This window comes from Tauraco erythrolophus, chromosome 7 (genome assembly GCF_009769465.1).
Source record: "Tauraco erythrolophus isolate bTauEry1 chromosome 7, bTauEry1.pri, whole genome shotgun sequence".
In the NCBI taxonomy this organism is placed as follows: domain Eukaryota; kingdom Metazoa; phylum Chordata; class Aves; order Musophagiformes; family Musophagidae; genus Tauraco; species Tauraco erythrolophus.
Window position 1 is genome coordinate 36,219,672 of NC_141471.1, and position 24,013 is coordinate 36,243,684.

The window sequence follows — 24,013 nt, forward strand, 5'->3', positions numbered from 1 at the left end:
GTACTGAATTCTTTGAAGATCTGTATTTCGATATATTTAGCTTATTTACTGAACATCTCGGACACATATTGTTCTCAGCTCCTGAGTGATATATAAGCATAAACATATTTTCTTGGTGTCTTAGCAGTCCTGTCAAATGCTCATCATTCACAATCTGAATGTAATCTTCACTACCACTTCCCCAGTGCACATGGACATCTTTAAACGACTTAAGAATACAAGAAATGCAGATTGTGACACACCTGTGAGATTAGATTCTTTAGTTACAAAATTCAGCAACCTTTTTTCTTGTAGTTTCCAGGCTGTCCAATGATTTTAATTCTTTTGCGGCCATTTCATTTATGTTATTAAAGGCACCATATTTGCCATTATTCTGCCTTCCTTACATGTAACATCCTATTATCTAACCATAAACAGGCATCTAAAACTATTCTCTGACTTAATCAAAAAACACATTGCCGGCAAAAGTTACCATCTGAATGTTATGTCCCCTGTTACCAGTCAGACTGCTGACAGGAAGAACTGTAATTTGTATTTTTTGCACTGGTTCGAGGCAGGACAGGGGTTTAGTCGAAGGCTTAAGACGACTTGTCATGCAGCATGAAAAAAAAAGGTCTATCACAGCTAAAATGCTTAGGATCGGTGATGACGCAGGCTGCCACTGACCTAGGTTATACGCAGACAGCAATCTTGTTTCAACAAAACACTGCATGTTAGGAGCTCAGAGACGTCGCAGGCTTTTGCATAGAAACAAACTTTCAGCCGTATCTTAAGAACTTTTTTTATCCTCTAAGTATAAAGAATAGCTTGCACTATCTTCCTTTAAATACCATGTCAGAATATTAAATTTTTATAATTTTATATTGCCTTTTCAGCTGTAATTTCCATTTCATACATCTTTACTTTTATATAATGGAATCTAACTGCTGCATTGACAAATAAACCATCTAATGATTTTAAAGCGTGCATTACCTTTGTCTCAGATAACTATCAGATAAGCAACTTGATGTGTTGCCCTAACTACTGACCAAAACAGTTATCTACCTCCAGAAAATGCAACTGGACTTGCCTTAAGTCTTAGTTCACTTATGCGCACCCGGTAGCACCGTCGGTTATCCCGCGGTTTTCGCGGTCTCCCTTCAGGCGCACTCAGAGCACCGGCGCCACGAACCTGAGAGGTGAGGAGACTTTCTCGGCGCCCGGACGGCAGCTGGGGAACGGGTCAGCACACAGACGGCCTCCATGGCCTCCAAAGGCCAGAGCGGCTGACAAACAACAGATTTGTGAGTGTCACCAGGCGCTACGAGACAGGTTTCAGGCGCCTCTTTGGGAGCAATAACACCAACGAGCAACACACCGGGGACCCAGACGCCGGCGAGGGCAAGAGAAGAACTCCACGCCGGCCGCCGCGGGACAGCACTGCGCATGCGCCCCGCAACACCGCCCGACGGACGGCGGGACGCGCCAGTGGGGCGAGAGGGGTGTGTCTGCCGCTGGCCAATCGCCGGGCGGCAGCGCGGAGGGGTGGGCCGCGGCCGGAGCGCGGCGGCGGCGGCATGTGGCGGGCGGTGCTGGCGGCGCGCCGGCTGTTGCGGCCCCGCTGCGCCGCGCCGGGCGGCGCCCCCCGGCGGGAGCAGCTCCCGCGGGGGGCCGGGGCTGCCTGCGGGGGCTGCGCGGCGGCGCGGGGCGCGGGAGGCGGCGGAGCCGGCGCGCCGGGGGCGATGGCGATGGCGGTGGCGGAGCGGCGCCAGGCGGCAGGTAGGGCCCAGCGAAGGGCGGCCGAGCTGGGCAGGCCGAACGGCGGGGGTAAACCAGCGGATCCCCTCGGTGCGCGGCGCTGTCGCGGTCCGTTTGGCTTCCCGCTTGTCCTTCGGCCTGCTTCTCTCAGGATGACGCTTAGCCGTTCTCGAGGTGTGCCCAGAACGCTCCCGCGGCCTCGCAGCGGGCGGGGGAGCGCGTGCGTGGGCCAGGCCCTCCCCTGCTAGCGAGGCACCGCTCGGGCGCCCTCAGAGCGCGCAGCTCCGCGGCCGGGAAGCGCTGGGAACGGGGTGTCGCCGCCCCCGCGCCACGCTGGGCGCTGGCCGGGCAGGCCCCGGCGTGGCGGTGAGGCGGCACATCAAGGAGGCCGCTGGCCCGAGGGCCCTCGGCGCTGCCCTGCGCTCCCCAGCTCTGTGCGGCGATGCCCTAAACGCCTCGGGAAGAAGTAACCGCCCGGGACGGGTGGGATCTCATTCCGTAGCTGCGGGAGGATCCTGGTGCGTGGTGGATCCCGGTGCCTGGTGCGGTGGAATCGGCCTTACCTCGGCTGAGACCGCAGGCCTCGGGGTCGCGGCCTTCGGGCTGAACCAGCGTCGCCTCCGAAGTCCTGCTGTAAAGCGGGGAGTCGGTGGCCAGCATAGACCGAGCCCGTGTGCGTAGAGGCAGGCGGGAACTCTTGGGAGGGTAGTGCTGCTGCTGAGCTGGAGGTGTGCTTCTCCCTTGCAAAGAAATTTCCCAGTTAACAGTTTTAGTAGCGCGGTGGCTGGTTACAGGTACACGCGTTGCGTGCGCAGAGCTGGTTTGTTGCTGGGGCTGCTCGGCTGATCTTCTCTAGCCCAGATCTGACCGTGATGTTCAGCGTGGCAGAGTGTGCCTGGGGTTGTTTAGAGCAGTCGTTCCCTAAGGAGGCACTGGAGACTTCACATGTGGCTGCCAGGCAAATATTTAACTTTTGTAACCACTGCGTCTGGAGGAGCTGTGGCCACTGCTAATTTTCTGCATGTGTGACCACAGCAAAAGTTGAAAGAGCGCATGAGTCCCTAAGCTCAAAGGCTTTCATTTACAGAGATCTGATCCAATTTCGTATTCCCATTCATGCATATAATTATATGTAGCTATTGTTCTTTTGTTTGGCTTTTTCTTTATATTGGTAAATCTAAAGCTTGGCTTTGTGCTGATGCTGAATCTGCACAACGTTCACTTTATAGTGGCACGCATGCATTGCTGACAGATTCAAATTATGCCTGAAGTATGCCCACAAGTTGCATCTACCTAATTAGGGCAAGTTAGAAATAAACTGATTTTGTGGTGTGAACAGAAGGTAGTTGCAGTAATTCACTGGTTTCTAAGTTGGCTTGCTTAAACCGTTCAAGGATTAAAACTTTGCCTACAGTATCATAATCCTCTGTGGCAGAACAGGCTAGGGAAAAAGAAAGAAGTGGCTTTACTCAACGTGAACGTAGCAAGTACCTTCACACTGCATCACTTCAGCTCCATTTTTCAATATATTGATTTCATCTACTTAGGATTTGAGAGTAACTTCATCACCATGTATTATCACAGGCCTGTGGAAAAGCGTTGTTCTGAAATACTTCTAGTTTTGTCTATTGTTTTAATAATGTCCGTTGAAGTACTTAAGTTTCATTCATCTTAATTGAGAAATACCCGACGATAGCATAGACTCCTAAGTACCAACAACAAGAAATAAGTTACCTAGAAGAAACTTTGATGTTATTTACCAGAAGAGTGCTTAGTTCTCAACTTTGATGGTTTTGAAAATTATTTTTAAAAATCTGCAGTTCATGTTGCATTGTCAGTATCAAACCAAACTCCATAGTGAGTGGCTAGCTTAGGCTATAATTCAGTTCATTGCCATTTTATGTCCTCTTAAGTGGTTGATTTTTGCAACTAAAAAGATAAATTGCCACTATACTTTTTTTTTTTTTCTGTCTGTTCCAGATACTGCTCTTCCGATGTTCAACATTGACTTTGTTGTAGCTCTGCTGAGGCAAGAAAATGCTAAAGACGTCTGTGTCATCCAGCTACCTCCAGAAATAAAATACTGTGATTATTTTGTAATTGTGAGCGGAGCTTCAACACGACATCTCCATGCGATGGCACATTACATGCTGAAAATGGTAAGCCAGCTCCTGCCTCACACAGTCTGAGTTTTGGGGAATGGTTTTAAATGTTGTGAAAGGAATTTCCTCAGGATTGCATATATAGGGTTGTACCAGGAAAGATGAAACTAATTATTCTTACTGCATTTAGTCCTGAATACATCTAGCAACTAACTGTACTTTTTTCCTTTATCAGTACTACTGAAAATGTAGAGAATATATTTTAAAAACAAACCTATCTGTATTTAGAACAGTAATGTCATTAGCACTGTTTGGTGGCTAGAACAAGAGTGATGTGAAATGGCGATGATGACCTGTGTCCACTTTTGTCTTCCATCCAGAAAGCTTCCTAGCTATTCCCACTCATTCAAAATAGCTTAATCTGACTGTTCTCAAACCCTAATCCCTAAAATTTCTACATTCTCAAGTATATTATAAAGCTGGAAAAAAGACAGCATCTTATGAGGCACAGGATCCCCTCATGGGCTTAATAAAGAAAACTGCTAGTTAATAGTCACCATACTGTGCATGTACAGGAGGAAAGGAGAAGCAGCAGCAGCCATCCGTGCACAGAAATCTTGCACTGTTTGGCTTTGGCGGAATGTGAGCTTTTCAGTACAAAAATAGAAGTCAATAAAAATACAGGTAGAGCTTAGGAACGGGGACCAGGCTCAGGAGGGAGAAACTTTATGGCCAGAAAAGAGCCAGCTGACTGTTACAAAGCACAGTGTGAGGAACATGACTAGCCCTCATCTCAGTCAGCTGTCTGTACTCAACCTGTAGTTTGCCTTCTTTTCACATGCTTTTTTTCCCTTCCTGACCCCGTTGTTCCTTTGGCTCTTGGTTTTACTTTCTTCCTTCCAGTCCCATTGGTTTCAGCTGTGATACTTGAGGAGGGGACAGAGAACAAGGGAGATGGTGTTTCTTTTCTGTGCCTTTCTGAGCAGATGAGGGAGAATTTCTTGTGTTCTCTGCAAGAACAGATGCATCTTTGCAAACTGAAATTTGTGCCTCAAGCTAGAAGTTGTAGTAGGTGATATGAATGTACTAAATTTAAGTGCTTAATATGTGCTCTATTACTTGCATAACTTGCTGGTCTTAAATCAACAGCTCTCCATCTCCCCTAGACTGGGAGAGGTCACTGAATACTGCCCCCCCCTGCAGAAATGCACTTGTGCTTCCGCTGGCTGTTCCATGTGGTGGCTGTAAAACTAGCTGTTTTGCAAGGGCACAGCCTCCAGGGACGTGCGGGGTCCTCATGGGCATCCTGAGAAACCGAGAAGCCTGGGCCAAGTTCTTCGGGAGTGGCTGAGCTTGCCTGGCATTGAAAGTTTTCTAGGCAAGAAGTAAGCTGAAGATGTAAAGCAGAGCAGGTGCTCGGGAGTGCTGCTAGGCAGCTGGCTACCTACAGTAGTATGGTACTGTGTGATTTAGTCACACTAAAATGCAGAGGTGCTTTTCTTTCAGTAGCTTCTAAATGGCAAAGTCCCAGCTGCTGCTTACCCCTTTCTGTTTGGTTTCATGTTAGAGGAAGAAGCCAACACCTGGCTTTATTATGATCTGATCACCGTTACACAGCCTTTAAAGACAAGGCTGAAGGAAGCTTGTAGTGGAGATCAGCCATTCCAGCCTCTGTTGCCTAGCTGATGGCAGTGCGTGCTGGGCTCTTTAGTATTTTAAGCAGACATTCCGAGTCTTTGACAACTACCTGCTTTTGAGAGTATCTCACAAGCCATCTTAAAGAAAGGAAGACGGCTGAATTATGTTATAGTGGTTTCCTCCTTCTGGTTTGTGGACTGCGGCTGTTGTCTGGCAGCTAACATCTTGTGGGAACAACCAGAAACAGTTGCATTTTGTGATAATTGCTTTGCCAGTAAAGTAGGACTCATTTGCTGGCCAACTATGATGTTACAACCTGTTATTTTGTATTTTGTCTTTCATGGCAGAAAGAACTGTTCGAGCCACGCAGTTTCTCTGTTTCCTTGTGGCCTTGTGCTGAGATAAATATTGCGGTTTGTTTTTTTTATTTCAGGTTGAAAAAGGTTTCCATGTTTTTTTGATTGATTACTTTAACTAGAAATAAGGTAGAAATTTGAAAAAAGGAGCTCTGTGAAGGCGCAGCTGACTTCACTCTGTTGGGTTTTTTGTTTCTATTGATGCTTCTTGTAAAGAGACAAGTAAGTTATGGCCAGATCCGAAAGAGACAGTACTTAAGCCTCTAGTTGTAAAATTTCTTCAGCTCTGGTGAGTGTTTAGGTTCTTTATGTATCAGGTGGTGAGAGCTCAGCCTCTTAAGCTGGCATCTACAAAAGCCACCATGTTGCATAGGGAACCAACTACCTTGCCCTAGCGGAGCTTCAGGCTGCCCTCTCCATTCTCTCACAGTCCTTCGTAGCTTGGAAACCTGTGTGTCGGTCGTGTTTTCCTCCCATCTTGCAGTGAGTCTTGAGAGTGTGCTCTCAAGAGGCAGGAGGCTTGTTTGAGTGCCTTCCTCGCGGCATGGGCTGAAACCTGTTTTCTTTCCACTCCCCCATCTGAGAAGAGGATATGCTTGGCATCTCCATTCCTGCGTCCTTAACTAGGCAGTGTAAAACAACAATGAAAGGTATCTGAAAGGAAATAAAGCATAGTGGTAATGGCAGTCACAGGGAGCCTACAACTGAAAGACTAGTGCTAAGCGATTGTATTCAGTATTCATCTAGAGAAAAAGACATCTGTAAAATTCATGGGTAACTGTATGGGAATTCTGAGTGTTAGAATTCCAGATTCGATACTAATCCCATTGAGAAATCTGTACTTGCCACTGCTGCAAATGTATATTGCTCTTTTTTTGTGCAGACCTCAGGACCAGCATAAAGTAGTCTAACCCACTTCAGATATAAAACAACTCTAGGCAACTCAGCAAAGTCCAGCTGATCTGTTTGGTTTTAGTGCCTTTAAACAAATGCAAAGGATTTCATTTTCTGCTATTGCTTCTCTCTCAGTACAAGCATCACAAAGAACAAAGTGATCCTCATACTCAGATCGAAGGGAAAGAGACAGATGACTGGCTGTGCATTGATTTTGGTAAGTATTTGTGAATGTGGTGAATATGAATTTCTGCATGATCTCTTTGTTGAAGGAAGCATCTCGCCGTGAACGCTGGTTGCTGTGGAGAGTTCACAATACTCTGCTGTTTTGGAATCCCAGTTGTTGCTGCTTGAACTCGTTGAGATACTAAATAAATTTTCACTAAAGATCATTGACACTGAGAAGAAAGCAGTAACTACTCTTGAGTGGCTAAAACAGGTCTTAATAAATTAAAAATAACAGTAGTGGAAAGAGAAAAGCTACTTCAGTCAATATTCTCAGGCTTATACGACCCCTATCTGGAGGAGAGGGGGCTCTTTGTGTGCAACTCTAATGGTGAACTGTTAAACAGACTTTTCCACTGTCAGGGGCGTACCATGACACAGGGTAAAGAGTCAGTCCTAAGAAATTGAGTTTAATTCTTTATTCTACAAGTGTGAAGCTCTCTACACGAACATAAAGGACTTCACATTCAGAAAGCATTTCTCCTTCACTGCCTGCTCTAGAATCTCACCCTCTGTGTTTTGGCTTAAAGGAGAGCATGATGGGTGAGGAGCGCTGCAGCCAGTGATGTTAAGCCTTGGTTACTTTACTGTCAGTGATTTTGATAGTTATAACTGAAAACTGATTGAAATTTAAGGGCATAACTAGAAAAAAAATTGCATTAGAAGTACTCTCGAGTTAACATTCTCTACTATTGTTTGCACAGATTTAATAAAAACCTGTAAGAAAAACCCTTATTACAGTCAGAAGGTGAGGCTCTGTCAAAGTTTGGACCTGTTTCATTATGAAAAGCACCCGAGAAGTGTGAGCAACACACTTAAGGAAGATTAGTTGGCTATAGCTGCATGTTTTTGGTAATATAGGAAAGCTGAAAGTCCATCTGTAACCTTCAGAGGGGACTCTTTCAAGTAAAATTTTTCAGATTACTTCCTTCTGTCCACTAGAAGTCATAACTTCTTTAGTCTGAAGTTTTGTGATAGAGTATTGTCCCTCTCCTTCTCCTGGCTGTAGTCTTGGAATATTTTGAAGGACTGACCAATTCCTAACTGTTTAAGCACTGGAATCAGCAACTTAAGAAGAGACCTCCATCAGCTGACCTGTTATTTCTAGCCTGAATGGGGCTGGAATACTTCAGCTCTTTGTGCAGCTGGAAGTGTAGTAGTGCTGTACAGTTCATGTTAACTTATTGTGAATTTCTCTTCTGTGCAGGTAGCATAGTGATACATTTCATGCTGCCAGAGACACGAGAGGCTTATGAATTGGAGAAGCTATGGACTCTTGGTTCCTATGATGACCAGTTAGCACAGATGACTCCACAGTCACTGCCAGAAGACTTTATATTTGGACTGACTCCTGACAGCGATGGTCATCTTGAGACAAGAACTTAGCGCAGTTGCTGAGTGGAAAGAGAAATGAGTGTGCCTTCACAGATCTGAGAGAAACACAGTCTTGATTACTGACTTAACAGTCACTACAGTTCATCAGTACAAAACTATATTTAATGGATGTGCCTGGGTAAAGTTCTGAATGAGCTACAAAAATTATCAGAATCATAGAATCATTAAGCTTGGAAAAAAACCTTAAAACGTCAAGTAGGAATCCTATCATAATGGAGCTTCCTGGGGGAGTCACCGCCTCGATGGAGTTTGCAGTGAAAAGAGTGGGACAAAGACAGCTGCTTAAGTGACTTTTATCCTGAGGCTCACGCTCAGCCTCTAGAGTAATTGTTTTTTCTATTATCTTTGAAAGGCCTGCCAGTAGTGGCAGTGCAAAGACTTGAGTGCTGCAAGAAAAACTACGTAAAATAGTATAGGTTAGAGGAAGCTTCTTGTATTAAGCCGTTTGTCTCTGGTCATGATGAAGCAAATCACACCCTGAGTTGAAGGAGAGAAAACAGACTGATATTACTAAGCACATAAAATCCAAGAGTGGCGGTGACAAATACATGTGTCTTGAGTTAATGGAACAGTAAGTCAGTTTTTCAGCCAAGGCCAATTTGGTTTTAATAATAAGAACCTGAAGAGCTTCAATTCCTTGTCTTCGTGTTAAAACATTCAGCTCATTCTGTGTGTGCAGTTGGCCCCTCTCCTAGTTTTCCTCTCACCTAGTTTCTGGAAAAGGACACTGAGGCAACATGCTATGGCCGTGTAAACTTTTAGCTCCTTTGAAGTGGGCAAAAGTAGTTCTAAAGGAAGCCCTTAGTCACTGGGCATTACCTGCTGCTAAGGGGCTGTTCAGCACTTTCAGAAGTCACTGCGCAGTGTGTTCTTAGTCTGACTGCTGCATGATATAATAGCTAGTTAGAAGAACTTCAAGATGGTAGCAAAACTTGTCTATGTAGAACAAGATGCTTTTCTCCACGACAAGACAAGGCTTTCATCGTTAGATTAGGATCTCTTCTGGAGAAGCTTGCTCTGCCATGTGTCACATGCAGGAACAGTAGATCGTGAGAGTAATCACCTCCCCCCCGCAAAACTACTTCAAGCCCTGTCTGCATCTTTTTCCCTGCACAGCAGCTGCTCTTTGTAATGCTCAAAGAAAGTGACCTTGATTTTTGAACATGTGGTTGTGTTGTTGTTTCAGTAGAAGGATGTGGGGGGGTGTGTTTTTTTAAAACCTTCTCCCTCATTTCAGACTAGTCATGTTTTTTTGCTGTGTTTAGCCTCTGTTCTTTCAGAAATAACTTCCTGTGAGTTTGCCTGCTCTTTGATATGAGGCAGCATAGTTCTGCCAATTAAGCAAGGAGCATTTATTAAATGTAGTTAAGCTACGCAGATAAAACATCTTTGCCCATGAAATTAAGGTATTGATGGTAAATCTGACTGCAAAGAAAAATTTTCAAAATTTGTCATGATACTTGGAAGTAAGTAATCCACATGGGGGAAAGATAACCTTGGCTGTCTTACAAAATGATGGGTTCTAAATCGGGTGTTTCCTCCTAGGAGGGATGTGTAGGAGTAACTTTGGATCATTCCCTGAAACCATTTGCCTTTTCCTGCTGCTGAAGATAAGCAATACTAGATGAGCAGAGGCAGGTTCAGCAAACGCTGTGCCATTATATGAACCCACAGTTGGTAACCAGAACCACACACAGTATCCTCTCTCAAAGAGCATAGTGACAAAAGGAGCACCCAGAAAAGAACAGTAAGAGAGAAGGAACAGCTTCCATGTGAACAGGCATAAACTCTTACAGCTGGGAAGGGGTAATAGTCTATAGGACAAGACACTCTCCCCTCCTCCTCCCAAAAAACCCCACCCACAAATTTACTGAGCAGACAAAAACCAGTAAAATAAATGAAAGAGCGTAACTAATATAACTGAATCTACTGCCAAAGCACATTGTGAAAAGGAGTTACATGGAGCATCCACTGGTTGCTATTAAATAATCAGAAGTGCCAGCTCAGGAAGAGAACTTCCTCATCCCTCATTTAACAGCAGCAGTCATAATCTGTGCCAGTTACTGCGATGTCCCAGTCAGGTCACCTCCCTGACTTGGTGAGCCTTTGGCCTGACTCTCTTAAAAGCTGGGACCTAGAAATTAGCAGACAGTCTGGATAATCAGTACTGAGCAACATTAAACCCCTTTTGGAAGGAAAACATTTGGGAATGGTTTCAGTTCTACTGATTGGGTGATTTCTGTATAAAATGAAAATACTGAGCAGCTTGTCCAATGAGTCTGTAGATTTATCCTGTGCAGAGGTATGTGCAGGCTCTCTTCATGACAGGATGAACAGGAGGAGGAGTTATCAAGATAGAACTTTTGACATCATTTCCCTAATTTCCTCTTCGGCCTTTGAGTAACTTTGTTACCTAGCCATGTTTGTATCCATCAGCTGAGCTAACATCTGTTACAGCCCAGCTTGGGTGCTTACTCCACAATTTTTCGTGTTCGTTTAAAAATTCTGTGCCCTGATAGCACGTAGAGACCACAGCATACATGCTTCATTTAATGGAAACTAATACAAAGAGCGCATGCCTTTGAAATTGCAGCTTAGGAATAAAAGCTTTGGAAGGTTAGAAGCAAATAAAAGCATCATGATTAAGCAAATGCTTAAAACAGTCGGAGGTTTAGCTGTCACAGTCACAGATGCACCAGCGACACAGAGAAAGGCTTAACTTCTTATGTTGCTCAGATGGCAGGGACACCAGTTCTGAGAAGACAGCTCGATATTGGCATGAAAAATGAGCTTAGAGTTTGCTGTGAAATGCAATACTCCTATGCAGTGTTTTCTACAAACATCATTTCTTCGATCCCATCTTTCTGCTGGTTGGTCCCAGTAAATGAGATGTGAAGACAAGTGGGAGGGTGCAAGAGTTTGGAAAACAGGTTAGGTTTTCCACTTCTCTTTAAAAGATATAGAATTATACTGTTCATGACACACCTTCATTCCCTAACCCCTCCTTCTCACTCTATAAAATGTTCAGTTAAACACCTAGTATAATTTCTATTCCAAATAATGTTAACAAGGATCTAAAGAGAGAGGTGATGCCACCTCACCTGGCAAGTGGCGTGTGTCTGGGTGGCGGTGGTAGGAGTGAGATCCAGGTTGCCATCACATTTGCTTGCTAGTGTGGCTGGTTCTGCCTATGCAAGCTTCTAGGGCCACGTTCATTATACAGCTTTGTCACGCTGAGAGCCATAAAGTAAAAACTGGGTAAAAAGCAGCAAATTCAGATCTTGCTTCAAACCTGTTAAAGATTCCTTCTTGTTTGCCCTGGGTCAGGACTGTTGAGTACACATCCCTTCTACAGCAAACCGGCTTGAGTGATGTGCCTAAGACTGAAACCATGAACTACATAGAGGTTGTACTACAGACTATACGGAGTTCTTACATGAGAGGGAGAAGATGAATTATAAGCCACAGAAGTCACTGCTTGTGTTGGGAAGTACAAACATTGTAGCCTGGCTGCTGGATGCCCTAGCAGCTATGCAGTACCTGTGGTTGACTGCTCATCCTTATCCAGTTTTTATGGACAAAAAAACAACTTGATCAAAGCACTGTGAATACTTACAACTGTCTGTCCTTATGCCTCATTAATTTAAAAAAACACCACACAACTTTATCTGATGATAGGAGTTAAACTCTTTATTCCATTCAGAGGCATCTGGCAAGTGGAGCTGCATTGGGGGGCACATTACAGATGAAAAATGATCCATACTTTGTGGATACTGAAATCATTTACAGTATTTACTTTCTAGCTATTCCCAAATACTCCAAATTACCAAGTCTCAATTGAAAAGAAAAACATGATTTACCATACTAAGTCTAGAAATTTGAGAGAAATGACAGTATTTAAATCAGCAGATGTAAATGCAGCGCCTATTTGTAAAGTATTTTTTACGGAAAATAATAAAGTCAAATCCTTCTCAAATGTTAAGAAAGGAACGTCAGACTGACTTAAGCCTCAACAAAAATTAAAATGCTATGACTTTTCATAGTTCAGTAATTTTAAATTCATTGTAAGAAAAAAAATTATCCTAAAGGCTAGATGAAGGTCACTGTCAAAAAAGGAAAAGAAACTCATTTTTCTTTGCTAAAACTACAACAAAAGTTTGTGGTTTTTAAACCAATTAGTAAAGAAGAGATGCAGGAAAAACACGTCAGACCATTTTCAAAATTATCTAATCTGTACAACAATGATCTTTGGGAAAATTATCTAGTCTATGTAGTAATGCCTCTATTTCAACATGAACCTAAGAGGTAGATAACAAAATGATGAAACAAATGTTTTTGCTCGTTGTGCCCCTCAAATCAGTGCAGCATGGTGATTCTGGTCATCTCATGCACAAAAAACATCACAAAAAAAGGTTCAGAGGTAATAGCATGGCTCTGTCGACCACACACATACAGGCGCGCGCGCGCGCACACACACACACACAGCAGTCTTTATGCACCATGTGTTGCCACATATTTTTTTTTTTCTTAAACTGAGGTAGACTGAAGTTTATTGTAGAAACTTGAATGTGTCACTATTACCACAATCATCATTCAAATTACATTCGGAAATTACAAAATTTGGTAACTTTCCTGTTATCCCTGCCTTTTGACATTTTTTTTTTTTTCTTCTCTAATGGTTTGTTGCAGAACGTGCATAAATCCTGCTGCATCTATTATAAGCCAGGCTAGAGGTTGTTGTTTTGTTTTTGTTTTTTTTTCTTGTAATAGTTTAAAACCTTCAAAGTGGCTTAGTGTGGCCCATAACAGCGGCTGGATATGTAAACTTAGCCTTTCATTATCTTTCAATGTGATCAAACACTGTTTGACCTTCCCCCATCGTGGTAACTGAAAGCAGTATGATGTGATCTGCAGGCAGCAGAGACCCTCATGGTCTCAAATACACTCTAGCAGATCAAGTGTTCTATCAAACTGAAGATGAAGCTTGCTCTTTGAACAAAATGGCAAAGTCCAAATGGGCTGCAAATGGTTAAATGTAGCATTATTAGGTAGTGATGGTCAAAGGCACAAAGGGTTCATGCATTCAATCAAGTAGCACAAAAAAAAAATTCAGCCTCTTGCAGCCTTCTAAATTTTTCCCCCAACCCCAGCCTCTTGCCATCACTTCCTTGTCCTGTTCCCAAAAAAGTACCGTCACAAACTTTTTCATCCCATCTTAAAAGAAAACTAAACGGCATTGCTGCTATCAGAATGTTGGCATCATTCACTATCTTTTGAACATTCACTGAATTTTTTTTTTTTAAACAAATGATGGTGTTGAGGCCCTCAGAAAATCTGAGGCTGTGTTTTTTTTACCCACCTTACTCCCATCAGCCAGCAGCTAGAAGTGCTCTACTATATTTTTTCCCCGATAAGTCTGTAGTACTCCTGGCTGGTGGCTGATCAAATTTTAATTTTTTTTAAAAAAATAAAATGCTCAAGAACTATTAGCTTTATAAAGTATACAAAATACCAAAAAAAAAGCAAAAAAGGAACAATTTCTCATTGAGGTACTAAATGCCTGAGGTAGTTTAGTAAAATGCATATTTATCTTTTTATGCCCTGGCCAACACCATTCAACACTTCCCTTAGGTTATTCATGGCAGTGTCATGTAAAAATGCAACCAAATTCTTTTTAAAAAATGCCACTTGTTTCAACATTGGGACTAACACTTAAACTCATGTCAATACCCTTGCTCTAACCCCAGCCCACCCACAATCCCACCCTCCAAATGTGTTTCTTCTTTTACAACTGGACCTATAAGAGCAATGCCTTTTCTTTTTTTTGTGTGTGTTTTTTTTTTTTCCTTTTTTTTTTTTTAAACCAGTGAACTCAGAAGAGAAAGCTTCATTAAACCAAGTTCTAAAATTGTTGGGGAATAATAAGAACAATAAAAAAGACTAGCGAGTTTATGTTAAGTTGTGAGAATAGAACAAAAGGGAAGTGAAGGGGTCCTTATTTTAAAGCTGGGTTTCAAAAGTTTGAGAGAGCCTAAAGAATACATTCTCAGAGACAGCGTTCAACGGTTGCCTGGTCCTCGAACAGGTGATTGGCTTGGTGGATCTTCTGCATATAACTTCAACAGGTGCTCACCACCCGTCTCTCTGTCGAACAGTCTGTCTTTGGTCTGGCATCTGTCTCTGATGGGCCATTTCCTAAACCTTTATTTTCGTCTTGGCTGAGGCTGTCCGCTTTGCAATGTTTTTTGCTGTTGCTGCTGCCTTCTTACCTGAGCCAATATTTCCTGAATTTTTCTCTGAGCAAGCTGAAGGACACAAAAAAGAAGAAACAACCCATCATGATGCCATGCTGCAGTGGCTGCTGTTTACAGCTGTCTATAGGTGCTACTGGGATTAAGAAAATCTGGAATAACTAAATTCCAAGTACTGACAAGAATACTCTTTAGTTAAAATACACGTGGGTCAGTCATGATGTACAACTTCATTTTTAAATTTTCTTCTTTTTCCACCTACCACAACTACCCACGTGGTTAGTTTTCACATTGTAATATGGAAAGCATGAGCATAGGAAGAAGACTACCAACATTAAGATTACTGAAGCTACAGGCTACTTTCATTTTACTCCTCTGGACTAATGTTTTATAAGAACCACTGGTTTAGTAAGTAGAGAGTGGACACTTTCTTTTATACACCAGGGAATCCAGAAGGTCAGACTTACAGGACTTACCAGCCCTCCCATCTTCTTCCTGAACTACAAGTCATCTGTAGCAAAGTATCAAAAGGAATTGGTCTGACCTAAGAGTTAAGTGAGGGAAGGAATCTTGTGATCCTTTTCTTTATGATATTAAATCAATAGATTGGGCAATGTGGACAAGTTGCATCTATACATGCAGTTCTTGCCAGATACTGTGAGATGGCGTGTATCTCCCTTCTATCTGGATTTCAGTCCGATGGCAACTTGGGTTTTCTTTTGTTTTGAAAGTTTTAGCAGTGCCAGAGTCTGCATATACCAAGAGGAGAATTTAAGGAGATTGTTTTACACATGCAACAGTGCAATATTGTTATAAATAATCTCTGAGACATGAGGAAAGTTTATTGCAGCAAGACAACTAGAGGAGCCTGGCAAGCAGCGCTTTCTGTATCCTGAGTAAAAGTCTTACATTCCTTGGCTCTGCACATGGATATAAAAGAAAGACCATAGAACATCAAGGTAATACAGAAACTTGTTCCAGTCGTCCTACCTGGCATGCATAGAAGTGACCAGTTATTTTCACAACCACCTGATCATTTTCATCAGGTGTCTGGTCACGAGGGACTACAACTTCTGCACTTGTCAAGTTTTGAAGCTCATTTACCTATAAATAGATAGTAGAAGTCAGAAAATCTTAAACAAACAAATATCCCACAACCACCAAGCCTCAAAAACACTGCTGACCACAGAAACATCATCCTCTAAGTTACATTTTAAAAAAGAAACCCACTAGCAGAAAGCATCTTTGTGCAGCAGTGTGCACTCTGCAACATGAGCCCCTTGTGTCTCCACCATAAATTAGCACCAAGTTCTCTAGGTTTTTAGAAGTGTTTTAAAGACTAAATACAACACGCAGAAGGTGTTAAATACATGACTTAAAAAAGCAAATAGATGCCGCAGTGTTTACAGCCGAGTTTACAAGTTTAAGATCAGACAACTCATACAATGTATAATGTAGGAAAGAAATAAAACGCCGAAGTATTTATACATTTTTCCTTGGAAAGCCTCCACAGATGGAGAACTCCAAACAGAACAATGAGGAATGTCCACATTATTTTCAGTAGCCTATCAGCTTCCATAGTATGGAGTAGAGGTAAGGTTAGAGTCTTTATCCCATTGACACTCATTTTATTTTAGAAATACAAGCATTCTTTAGTACAAAACCTTTTAGATTAACAACCTCTCAGAAATGTTTGTCCTTAAACCTCTTACTACTGCAAGTAATGAAAGAGGATGAGGCCATGTTGCCTCCTGACACCTAACTTCAAGACTTCATTGCACTCAAGGACGGAGACCCAGGACTGAACATTTCTTTGCAAATATCAGCTAGCTCCTGACTTAACCGTATGAAAATACTAGAGTACCAGCACCTTTTCAGGATTGAAAAGTCTCAGTAATGTTATCTTGTGCAACAAAGTAAGCCTAAAGAGATGTCATCAATGAAGCTGCACCAAAAATACAATTTTTTTTCTTTTTTTTGGTAATACTGAGGTCTGAACATGTCTTAGTTTCCAACCACTTATTTAGAAATTATGCTTTCATGCAGTTTTGCCCAGAAATGTCACCTTTGGACACATTGGATTTGATTTTCATTAAATGAGATTAGTGAGATCTTTTTGCAAAATCTGGCATAAGCTAAGGTTCACAGAAACACGTCTTGAGTGGGAATGTATTCATTCTAAATGAAAGAACTACATTTATGTCATTAAAAGCCCTGCAAATCTGATGGGGACTATCGATTTTTGTCAGACATCATTTTTTTTTTTTTAGATGAAGTAAATAATTGAGACCAGCTTCTTTTGTCTCCATGCTAGAAAAAAGGAAAGCTTAACAAGTACAGCTAAGAAAATAGCACCTGCTTTAACATAACTTCAAAGGATTAGCTATTAGTTAGCTAAATGTTTAAGCTTTATGCATATATACACAGCGAAATAAGAAACAACTGAACAATGCTAGAAGTTTTATTTCAGCTACTTACTGTTTTGCCTCCTTTACCAATAACTCTACCAGCAGCATAGGATGGCACTTTTATATGAGCCTCAAGTTTCACTTCTTCTTTAGGTCCAAAGAAATTTTCTTCTTTAAGTTTTCCATAGATTCTCCCTTGAGCCTGCAAAAATGCTTTCGGTTAGAGAATGTGCTTATTGAAACCCAGTTAACTTCAAGAAATTCCACAGAACAGAGAATTCTCAGTACGCAACTCTGACAAAATGTTTTCCCTAATAAACACAATAACTATTTTTCTAAAAGAATTCTTTGTACCAAACTAGGAAGCACCTCTATCCAACTTTAAAGATTGCATGACAAATCAGGGAATCATGGAGCAATTTAACAGAGATCATTATTATTTTGCTTTTCAGTAAAATATTGCTGTTAAGAGAAACTATTGCGTCTCTATAGAAGAGTGGAGGAGAGAAGAACTGACTGAAGCATTTTTTTATTACACTCAGAAGCACAGAATGCAATTAATTGGCTCAGAAACCCATTCTTTTAAGAATGCTAAACTAATGAAACAAAAGACAAACACCCAAGCCACACACCTCCCCCCCAACAAGTCATGAGATAAAGATTCCAATTAGAGCCAACAGCTTACTTTTACAATCCATTACAACATATTGTTTAAAAATAAATAAATCTGAGCTAGATCAATTTTCTAAAGTGAAAAATCAAACTGCCTACATCTAAATAATACCATGGGAATGGTATTACTCCAGCCAGCACAGTTCCCTTTTCTGGGAAACACGCAAGTGCCAGGTAGCAAGAAGAATGTCCACTGAGACTAAGCTCATGAATCTCACTGATTTTTAAGTGTATCCATTTTCTTATTCTCTACTGTTCATCAGTGAATTCTTGGGAAACGGTAACCACATCTTCTACACTGCATCTCCTAGAGGCATCAAAAGAACATTTCTATTGAGATGCTTAAGAGAGATGCTCTATAAAGACCATACACCTAGGACCACAAAGCCTGTCTAGTTCAGATTCTTTAGCACCTTCTTTAAATCACACTCACCAGCCCTGTCACTGCATACACACTAAATCCAACCATCTTACAGGCTACCACTACAATGGAAGATGAAAAACCCAGAAAGAGTGCATGATGTGATAACTATTTTAAATAGCGGCAGCTTACTTTATCTTACTTCTAACTCATGTTCTAAAAGCCTACTTGAGTTCATGCTACTCTAGAATGAGTAAGATGAAAGGTATTTTGTGACCTTGGAGCTGAAAGTACTCAGTGTTTTGGGTAAGTCAGACCACCTGTGAAAATCTGCAGCGCATGGCTTTGACCTAGGTGGGATACTGCAGCTCACGGGACCCTGTCACAGGGGACAAGAGATATCATCTTTCCAGGGAGACAGAAGGCTACACTAAAAAAGGCACAAAAAAACTCAGTACAGCTACCATGTCCTGTCAACAGCCCTAGATTCATAGATTCCTGCTCCAGGAAAAAACTTCAAAAGGGTTGCCAAGAGCAGATAAAATAGTTCTCCCAGTCATGATCCTGAGCTGGAGATTTGGAAACTATTTCCAAATTTGTTGGAGACAGACAGGAGCCAGCATAGTCCTTTTTGTTTCAATAGCAATGCTTTTTGTGTGCATAAAGCCTTGACAACCTGAACAGGTTGCGGGGCTCAGAGAGAGAGGTGCTATAGGAGAAAAGCATGCATTACTGCTGAATTGTAAAGCAAGGTGAGATGTTGACTTTTCAAAAGATAGTAGATGTATTTCCAACATCCCAAGTCTTTCAGCTCTTGAAAAAGCCTTTAAGTAAAGGAAACAACCTAACTGGACTGCAGCTCCTTCACAGTAAAATAGCGGCTGAAATGTGTTATCTACACCAGATTCCACTTCACTTGTCCCAGATTCAAGGCAACACGATCACCTCTGAATATTGGTGTCACAGGTATGCCTAAGCTCTAGGGAGCAGCGCAGCAGAGGCTGTAAACAGTGGCATATTCTCTTCCCGTTGCCATGCTAATAAATAGCCCTGCATACCGCAACGTCCTCAGGCTACTGCAGCTGAGGAAGAAACGGGTGCAGCCACTGCAGCTACCACGGACATGAATCACAGACAGCAAAACACAATGTAGTAGGGAAAGGATGCCAAACTCACAGGCTCTGAGATGACACCACCTCTCAGAGCTGGTTACTCATCTGAGCACCAGCTATTCCCTCTTCAAGTTGTGCACCCAGGTTATGTTCTTGGTGCGTAACAAGCAATAGCCTATGCTCATAGAGAAGACCTTTCTTAAACAGAGATTAAGGACAGCATTACCAAAGCTTGGCCGCTCACTGTAAGGCATATGCTTCAGGTTAACAGTGGTGGTAAAAGAAAGGACTGAACTTTGCCTCTGCCCATGTCAGTCAAGAGGGCATCACTCAAAGAGCAGTAAAAGACTGAGGACTGCATCTGAAGGAAGCCCCAAGGGATAACCCCTCTCCTTCTCAAGACCAGCATGCTCAAGAGCATCAGCTGTGCTAGTACATTGACACCACTTTGCGAGCAGAAGACCAAGTGAAGAGAAGTGACTGATTAATGTAGTTTTAACCAACATAAGGGGTGCAGAAAAGGGAGACTTTCTTCCTTGCATGATCTGAGTTGGGCAGAAGAGCCGACAAAAGAACTCTGTGGGACTTCAAGCCTCTCTTAGGGAGGAAGCCCAAGGACAAGCCTTTACCTACAAGAAAAGTCAGGATAAGGGATGCCCAGAGGTACTTCGGCCTGCTACTGCTTGAGGATAAGTTCACTGATATCTGATGGAAAGAAAAGGTAGCCAGAATCTGATCTTGTGCTGATCCCAGATCACAAGAGCACCTCATATGTGGAGCATGCCACGTTGCCAAGCCCACATGCACACAGAAAACCTCAAGGAGGCAGAGCTTCTAAATTATGATCTGCCTTCAATAACTTCTCAAACGTATATGATAACCGAGCAATATTTCCAAACCCATCTAGTTCACTATTACCACTGCAAAATACCTGCCCTGATACTTCTCCAAAACTCCTAAAGGCATTAATGAAACTGATTCTAGATATGCCTGAAGTGTGTGCATCTTCTTCTTGCAAGATGCCTTGAAGCAAAAATACAAAGACAAAAATGAGAACAGGCAAGAGAGCAATGCCAGGACATGAACTCTCAAGTGACTTTCTACAGGCTCTGGGTCTCATCTGTGATGAGTATGGGCTGCTTCTGCACTGGGCTGTCTCCATCACTCCTAACATGGTCAACTCATTTTGGGGTAACTAGATTTATCCCTGGGCACTTAAGGCAGAAGGCCACTTCAGAGCTCAATTTGAAAACAAATGGGATAATCATGTTGAGTATCTCCTTGTAGTTGTAGTGGAAATGCAAGAAGAAATACTGCATTTATCTGTAGAGTTACCCAAAAAGCATTTCCCATTTGGCAGACAATAGTAACCTGGGAAGACTCAGTCTCTGATCTTGTCAGCTTTGTTATTTCAGTTGAACACGCTAAAATGTTGCGGTACTAAGACAGGCTAGAAAGACTGAACTATTGTGCTTGTAGATAAAAGGGAAAAGTAGGAATGTAATATGCCGTATTTTCACACTAGACTTGATTATAACTTACATGAAACTCCCACCAGTTTTCAGATGACCAGAACGTGGTCTCTGATAGTACTGTATTATTCATATGTAATACCTTTCGGCAAAAGGAAAGCAAGAATCAAGTGTTCATTAAAATTCTGAATAAAGTGGTGCTTGGAACCAAGTGGTTTGTTTTCAGTATTGTCCTTTACGGTTCAAAGGCCACTACAGACTGACAAGTTTTTGTATGTTGTACCTTAAACTGAGCTTCTGGAGGTCCAGTGATGATAACCATTCTCAGCTTGGCATCTGGTCCTTCAGCAGGGGCAATCTGGAATGGATAAACATAGCTTTTGCTAGCTATCTTTTGAAGGAATAGTTTAAAGCCACCTCCTCCCCGTTTTGGTCTCACATTCTGTTCAAGAGTGAAAAATTATTCCTTACAGCAACAGCATTACACTTCAGTCATGACGGGCTTGTTCTCTTTAAAGTGCATTAATTAGCTATAATGAAACACAGAAACTGGCTAAACCATAAGCAAATTTACTTCTGAAAATTAAAGGCATAGCTACTCATCCACATATGACAAAATCCCACAAGCCATTTTCATGTGGCTATGAGTGATGTAAGGCATGTAGCCTTCAAAAAGACAAGCATGGTTAATAGACCGAGATTTTCATCTCTACCTGCTAACTTAAACAGTCTTTCTAACAAGATTTTCTCATTAGCAAAAGTTAGTGTCCATCCCCCTGAGAACAGAAGATCACTTTACTGTTGTAACTAATCAGATCCAAAACATTCCTCTATACTGGACAATGAGCTCGCAGCTTCCAAGGGGTTTGTATCTACAGACATTTGTGTGACCCAAATAAAAATTAAACTCCACCAGAGCCGAGACAGAGACGCCTGTAGGGTCTTTAGCAGTTCATGTCACCACAAAAGTAAGATTTCTGTGGGTTTTGTTCTCGGACTCCAGTGGCATTAAATAATTCAAAGTAGCCTCTGACATTCTGGATGAATCTTTTGTTTATCACAACTGACATTTCCATTGTTGCATCTAGTATTACATAGCCGCTGTTGAATGGGCAATATATTAAACACTACAGGATTTCATCTTAGCTGTTGGCATAGGGATGTTATTCATATTTAACAGCTGTAGTTTGTTTCAGACAAATTACCAGTCACCATGCATCATTTTCACTAAAGAATTTTGCTAACCAAAGCTTATACAATTATTCCTATTGTACCCTAAGATGGAGAAGACATTACATACTAGTTATCTGGTTTGCATATTTATTTTTCATACGATTTCTGCATTCCAATTGGCTATATCTAAAAATACACATTCATTTTACACCAGTATATTTATGACATGACATTGTGGTAAAGGCAAGCACAGACTAAATTCATCCATTCTTTGGAACACAAATATTTTAGAGGGGCAAAGTTTCGAGGCACACTTGGAGGCCACCGATTGAACAGAGCTCAGCCTGGTAATTGCCTTTCATGAAAAACGGACATTGTATGTGCCTCTCAGTCACCTCATGTTTTCTTAGTGAACACTAGCGCCTTTATCAAAATTTTAGGAAAAATATTTTCCGTCAAGCCTTCATTATGTTTCACACGCATTTGAACGTTCTGGGATATTCTTGCTTTGCTTTTATCTTAGAATGTCCTATTCTCAGCAGCTGGAGTAAAACATGGCTGAGGGCTGCGAAAGAAACACGTACGGACTAACTTTTCAGTATCTGAAGAGGCAGCCTAAAAGGCTTCAGTGTTAATTTTGCCTGTCTGCTCTTAGAAGGAGAAGTTATATAGATACAAATAGTATCCAAGTGGTAAACTTCTGAGAGAAACAGTTTTACATTCCTAACCAGAAAACAACCAGTCTTCTGTATGCCAAGTCACAAGCTGACAACTTCATACACCCAAAACCTGTAACACCCGTCTCGACTCCTTCAGAGACAGGAAGGACTACTCTGGGAATAATTTATAACCAAGGCAATGCCAGTGGCTCCCAACAGATCCTAGCACTGTAATACAGGGTGGGCAGCAGACAAACCACAACTCTCTGCCTGGGTCTTTTGCTGAATAATTCAGTCTTCTAGAGCCCCACACCGAGCCTGCACTACCAAGCAATGACCCCCAGCACAGGGACACAACCTGAGCTCATCAGCCGTCATGTGCATCTCTGAAGCAATGGGTTGGACACTGCAGCCTTATGAGGAACCCCTGTGCATCTGCAGTTTATTTAGTCTTACTTCGTGGCTAACGAGTTCCATTAGATCTACAAAACTCAGCACGAGCACAAAGATGATACACGTGGATGTAAAATGTTTTTATCTGTAAGAATCTACAGTGCAACTCCAAACAAGTTCAGATCATCATGCACAGAGACTTACTTCCTCCACGAAGTACGATTACTAGAGTTTGGCAAGTTAGGAGTTACTCAGGCATCACTTCCTCCAACTCTTAGCTAAAAGCAGATTTTAATTGATGATTCATGATTTATTATTTTGCCCAAAAGTTATGATAAAAGGCAAGTGGTCAACATGAGACAAGTTCGGAAGTTTTGAATATGTTACTACTAGCTGTCTTATTTAACACTTACTTTTACAGAGAAGCAAGCATGCTGCTCCATATTCTTTGCTCAGATTACAGGTGAAGTTGCGTTTTTATTTTAATTGATAAGCATATATGCAGCTTCCCAATTTAGAAAAAATATCCTATATCTGCACATTTCTGTTAAGATTTAATCCTATTTCCACAAAAATCTTCTTTACTTTACTTGTACTGAAGGAACAAAAGATCAGAGCTTTAGCAAACTTTTAACTGAATTTCAATTAATACAGATATGTTAAATGTGTTGGGTAGAGGGGTGCCAGCCAGTAGAGGAAGCCTGAGGCCACTGTTAGCCAGATGCGTGAGAAACACAGGAAACTCCCTTTCCACTAAACTGTCTTCCAAGGACCAACTAAAGAACTAGTTTGAACGGGTTTTTGGAAGTCTAGGTTATTTCACATTTCTCTCTCCACCTAGTAGTACCTTCAATATACCACTTAATCTTTAGATACAAACTGTGGGAACAGAGAGGGAAAGAGAAAATACATGTGATAGATCAGACCTCTGTGCCAGACAGGTTTGATAAAGAAAAATCAACACCTCTCACTTCCTTCTATTTTTACCCCTAAAACTATGATTATTAGTGCTCTATTAACATAAACCATCCCGGCAGTATAACAACTATTTAATGTACTGCTCAATAAAGGATGGAATTGGGCAGTGTGCCAGAGGGCTACTTGGCTAGTAAATGGATCAGCATTCGGCAAACCACACACAAGACTCATTCATCAGGGTTCCCCA

The 24,013-nt window shown here is 41.9% G+C and overlaps 2 protein-coding genes across 3 annotated transcripts in view; one reads left to right on the forward strand and one right to left on the reverse strand.

Annotated features, from left to right (window-relative positions):
- The first annotated feature begins 645 nt into the window (after positions 1 to 645).
- On the forward strand, positions 646 to 9,530 carry MALSU1 (mitochondrial assembly of ribosomal large subunit 1). The gene is made up of 6 exons (XM_086615151.1): positions 646 to 670; positions 1,104 to 1,178; positions 1,261 to 1,758; positions 3,718 to 3,896; positions 6,863 to 6,944; positions 8,160 to 9,530. Exons 1-6 carry the CDS (start codon positions 646 to 648, stop codon positions 8,336 to 8,338), a joined length of 1,038 nt encoding a protein of 345 aa, XP_086471277.1. The 3' UTR covers positions 8,339 to 9,530.
- A 4,745-nt stretch (positions 9,531 to 14,275) lies between these two features.
- Positions 14,276 to 24,013, reverse strand: part of IGF2BP3 (insulin like growth factor 2 mRNA binding protein 3) — a 115,307-nt gene continuing 105,569 nt past the window's right edge. For both annotated transcript variants that reach the window (XM_086614327.1, XM_086614326.1), the window contains 4 exons: positions 20,907 to 20,981; positions 17,077 to 17,208; positions 15,589 to 15,702; positions 14,276 to 14,652 (listed from right to left, as the gene is read on the reverse strand). In XM_086614327.1, the coding sequence (XP_086470453.1) occupies positions 14,551 to 14,652; positions 15,589 to 15,702; positions 17,077 to 17,208; positions 20,907 to 20,981 (423 nt within the window). In that variant the 3' untranslated portion in view covers positions 14,276 to 14,550. The remainder of the gene's footprint in view (positions 14,653 to 15,588; positions 15,703 to 17,076; positions 17,209 to 20,906; positions 20,982 to 24,013) is intronic.